Here is a 5501-nt window from a genome sequence, read left to right on the forward strand (position 1 = left end):
TGGAAGGGTCGAAACAAAGGCTCCAGTGATGAGGAACCATTGTCTGTCTATGGAAGCAGGGACGGCTGTGCAAACAATCTGCTCTTTACTGTCTTTTGTGCCTTCACTGTAAAGTGTATATAACCATCAGTGCTGATCTCAGTTCCCACAAAATGGGTAATTTCGACCCCTTCTTACAACAAAATATGATTGCTGTGAGGACCAGAATTAGATTGTGTTATCCTTTGCTAAAATGGTCACAACAGTCATATAAAGTCTGCATTCTACAGGAGTTTACAGTGGCCTGTGCTCAAAATTGAACACCCATCGGGTCCAGGGGAATATTTGTCTTATCTTTTCCCTGGAGCTGAAATAGATGCATTTGGACTGATTTACTAGGAGTTGAGAAGTTTCACACAATACGAATATTCTCTTCAATTGTCCAATGTTGTGCATATGCAATATCTAGACAGGATAACTAAAGTGAATCAATTTCTCTCTGTGTGTATATATATATCTATATATCTATCTATCTATCTATCTATCTATATATATATATAGATAGATAGATATATATATATATCACATACATCACACATACATACAATTATTTGACAGAAATGTACATATGATACACAATACAAAGTTACACATCCAGAAGCTACAGGTTGTTGTTTTATGAGGCATTGAAGACATGGAAGAAAGGAAGGAATGAGTGTTGTGGTGTGCTGTTAAATGATGATACAAGCTACAAATGAATATGAATCGTGCTTTATTGTTAGCCAATCTATACACGGTGCTATTAAGAAGCGCTGCCGCTTTGCTTACCGCCGCTCCGTGTAATTATTTTATATACATCATTCTAATGGATTTGTCGCTGCTCGCCTCTTTTTTCCTCTTCTCTTTTTTCCCCCCTTTTCAGCCGAGACAAATTAATACTTAGGAGAAATGACAATAAAATTTACATTTCCCCGTTTGATGAGATACAGGGCTATATTTTTTTCCTGATTCCCTTTTAAAGCCGGAGCCTCACTAAAATCTCATTGAATAGGATTTATTTAGTCGTTTGAAAGATAAATCAGTTGCTGAATTTACAGCCATTTAAAGCACCTGACTTTATAATAAGACCTTCATTTAGTGCTGCTCTCAGTGAGTGACGTGGATGCAGAACGGGAGAGGGGAGAGGGGGGGAAATCGATGGGCCAATCAGCGCTCCCTGGGGCTGAGGGCCGGCCAATCAGCAGGCGGGCCTGGCAGGTGGCTGCCCACTTATCTGTGCATCTCTGTGCTTGTCGGGGCTGACTTGGCTGGTGTGGGATGTGTGCTGCTTAGTCTGGGGACACTCAGCGGATGACATCCAGCTCCGGTGGGATTGTTTGCACCTGAAACGAAAATAAACAGCAATAAGCTGAAAGCCGCCAGGGACCGCGCTGAGGAGGGGATTGGATGCGTTGTGACAGGCCGGCATTGCTCCAGAGACACTTCATCTACTACCAGCCTGAGCTGATCGGCTGAAACTTCTTCCCTGGACGCTGCAGGACTTGGCTGGGCTTTCCGAGGGGACAGGGGCCGCTCCGGATGGTCACAAATGTTAGCTGTGGGGCAGATGGATACTAACAGACAGAGCGCCTTCGTGCTGAGCAGTACCCCCCTGGCTGCTCTACACAATATGGCAGAGATGAAGACCACCTTGTTCCCCTATGCACTGCAGAACCCTTCCACTTTCAAAGCCCACAACCTGTCTTCTCTAAACACGCAGTTCCCCCTGGGGACACCGCATGGGATTAGTGACATTCTCGGCAGGCCCCTTGGTACTCTGGGTGCATCGGGCAACCTGCTCTCCAACCTGCCTCGTATTAATGGACTCGCTACTTCTACTGGGATGTACTTTAACCCAGCAGCCGTGTCTAGGTACCCCAAACCCCTGGCCGAGCTGCCGGGAAGAGCGCCCATCTTCTGGCCTGGAGTAATGCAAAGTTCACCTTGGAGGGATCCCAGGCTGACCTGTCCTAGTAAGTACAAGCGTTTATTCTACCCAGCACTTGCCAGGCAGAAAGACCATGTACTGTACTTCCACATTGATTGTATACAGTCATTTCCAGGCAGGAAGACCATGCAATGTACTTCCAAATTGATCAGATACAGTAATTTCCAGGCAGGAAGACCATGCAATGTACTTCCACAGTGATTGTATACAGTCATTTCCAGGCAGGAAGACCATGCAATGTACTTCCAAATTGATCAGATACAGTAATTTCCAGGCAGGAAGACCATACAATGTACTTCCACAGTGATTGTATACAGTCATTTCCAGGCAGGAAGACCATGAAATGTACTTCCACATTGATTGTATACAGTAATTTCCAGGCAAGAAGACCATACAATGTACTTTCACATTGATCAGATACAGTCATTTCCAGGCAGGAAGGCCATACAATGTACTTCCACATTGATTGTATACAGTCATTTCCAGGCAGGAAGACCATGCAATGTACTTTCACATTGATCAGATACAGTCATTTCCAGGCAGGAAGACCATACAATGCACTTTCACATTGATCAGATACAGTCATTTCCAGGCAGGAAGACCATACAATGCACTTTCACATTGATCAGATACAGTCATTTCCAGGCAGGAAGGCCATACAATGTACTTCCACAGTGATTGTACAGTGATTTCCAAGCAGGAAGACCATGTACTGTACTTCCAAATTGATCAGATACAGTCCTTACAGTCCTTTCCAGGCAGGAAGACCATGCAATTTACTTCCACATTGATACAGCCATTTCCAGGCAGGAAGACCATGAATTCCACATTGATCATTACACAGAAATCTCTAGGCAGGAAGTCCATGTATCATATACAATCATTTTCAGGCAGGAAGACCATGCAATGCATACTTCCACATTGGTCATATACAGTAATTTCCAAGCAGGAAGATCATGTACTGTACTTCCACATTGAATATATACAGTCATTTTCAAGCAGGAAGACCATGTACTGTACTTCTACATTAATCATGAACACGTATTTATGCATTTATCTACTGGTTGAACTCGATGGTGTTTTTTCAACATAACTATGTAACTTTCCAGACAGTAAAGTCTAGACAGTAAAGTCCCACAACTGCCTTGAGCAGAATTAAAGGTGACATTGCACCTTCTACAAATTACACTTCAGCCTTATATACACATTTCCATCTGTTATCTCTTGGCAGCATGTTCTTATCTACTTTTTATGGTGCACAAATCAATTAGCTGTAGCAATGAATATTCCCAAAAGGAAAAATAGTTATAAGCAAAATGTAACTTCTTCTTTGTTGTTTCATGGGTTGATTTACTAAAGGAGTAGAGAATATTCAACTTAGTGAATGAGGTGAAGTTATGTGCACTTCATTAATCCAATCATGAACAAAATCCTTGTTTTATTTTGTATGATTTGATATTTAAAATAAACTTTTGCCTCACCTTATTCTCTAAACTAAGCAAACATTTAAACTCCCTCAGTAAATCAACCCCACTTGCGCTGTAGGTGAAATGATTGTTTCCTTATGTAAGACGTCTTTGGTTGATCATTGCAGGCCAAGCTGGGATGATGCTGGATAAAGACGGCAAAAAGAAGCACTCCAGACCCACATTCTCAGGACAGCAGATTTTTGCTTTGGAAAAGACATTTGAACAGACCAAATATCTGGCAGGTCCGGAGAGAGCTCGCCTGGCCTACTCCCTTGGCATGACAGAGTCTCAGGTCAAGGTAAGAGCTGGACCTCGCTTTGCACTGCATGGATCTGACTAGTTTACAAATGTGCATCTATTCTCTTTTGAAAGGATTACATTATAGAATGTCAACATTTTAAATCACTGCATACAGTAAACTATAAAGTTTTAATACAACTCCTCAAATGTTGATATTAATATAGTGGTTTGTTTGTTTTTAACAGCAACGCTAGAAACAGGGGCCTTTATTATATCCAAAACTGTACTACACAGTTATAAGATAATGCTAAGGGGAAAGTAAAATACAGAGTGGTAGACGCGACAGGCCTGTCCGTTTACTTTTAAAATATTATGTTAGTCCAATAAGAAAGGTATCATTCCATACTGCAATACTGCTTTTGTTTTTAACACACACACGTTACAAGTGCATTGCTCTGTTAATTATTGCTAATGCTAAATCTGAGTTTCTTTTCTAAGATTATTATTAATCTGATCCCCAGTTCCTATGCATGTATATTTAAACTAAACAATTTTGTGTGTGTGCCAATCTGAAAATAATCATGTTGCAGCCGAGCTTGATTAGTTAGTGTACATATGTTGGTGAAGTTAATTTAATCTGACACGTACATGTAAACCAGCACTTGTGTACATCACACATACAATAGCAGTGCCTTGAAGGAGACGTGTTCCCAACTTACAGGATGCACACAGAGTACTGACGTTGCCTTGTCAGACTTCACATTGTATCAATATCGGAGTGTCAGGAAACAATGTGGAAACCTGAGAGCTATCTATCTGTATTATACTTTCCCTTAGTAGGTTTTAATTAATGTAATATGAAACCCTTTTGAATGTTGTCTATGAGGGTTCTTATTCATCCAGGTCATGGTATATCTGTAAAAATGAAATCAAGGCAACTGAACTTGCTGTATTTTTCTTAAAACGTCTTCAAGAAAAATACAGCAGGTCCAGTTGCCTTGACTTAATTTTTACAGATATACTTTTGAATGTTGCCATTTACAATATCAATTGCGGTCATATTTTGGGATCTATGTTTGTAGCACACACATAGACATATCTAAATATACACATTTATAAAATTACACACACAGAGTATTATTTGGAGTTGTAGTGATACTAATCAGTTCCATATAAAGAGTTATACTATTTATATGGCAAATATAAATATTGGAGAGGGTTCTTTATTACATTTAATAAAACGTATTATTGCCACAAAATTAAAGTGTTTCATATTACATGAAAACGTATTAAAATGTACCTATAACTTAATGCTTATGAATAAAATTCTGAAGATAGAGGATAAAGATGAACTCGCATGATTTACACACGAATATAAATACCCCTTTAATCAGGCAATATATATTTTGAGCTGATTATTTTCCTGTTGTGTTTATAGGTTTATTGAATAGATGTGCGTACAAATATTTATATACAGAACCAATATACATAACTGGATCTATGTCACAGTTGGATGAGGCATTATATATTAGTTTATACTACGCTGTACTGACAGTTCTGAAAGCCATGATCCCTCCGATGATGTATAATAATGGTCGGTTCTCTCCCTGTCCAGGTCTGGTTTCAGAACCGCAGGACTAAGTGGAGGAAGCGGCATGCGGCAGAGATGGCCACAGCCAAGAAAAAACACGATTCCGAGACAGAGAAGATGAAAGAGAGCTCAGATAATGAGGACGATGATGAATACAACAAGCCCCTGGACCCCAACTCCGACGACGAGAAAATCTCCAGGTTGTTGAAAAAGCACAAAAACACAAACTTGAACC

At 40.2% G+C, this 5501-nt stretch overlaps 1 protein-coding gene across 1 annotated transcript; it reads left to right on the top strand.

Moving 5' to 3' along the window:
• Window positions 1-1491: 1491 nt before the first annotated feature.
• NKX6-2 (NK6 homeobox 2) lies at window positions 1492-5500 on the top strand (the record flags this gene model as incomplete). Its single annotated transcript, XM_018553668.1, has 3 exons — window positions 1492-1991; window positions 3561-3733; window positions 5291-5500. Coding segments are annotated over exons 1-3 (807 nt in total), but the record flags the coding sequence as incomplete, so codon positions are not given.
• Window position 5501: the final 1 nt, after the last annotated feature.

The sequence above is a fragment of the Nanorana parkeri genome, unplaced genomic scaffold, assembly GCF_000935625.1.
Source record: "Nanorana parkeri isolate BGI_ZX_2015 unplaced genomic scaffold, ASM93562v1 scaffold127, whole genome shotgun sequence".
Classification (NCBI taxonomy): domain Eukaryota; kingdom Metazoa; phylum Chordata; class Amphibia; order Anura; family Dicroglossidae; genus Nanorana; species Nanorana parkeri.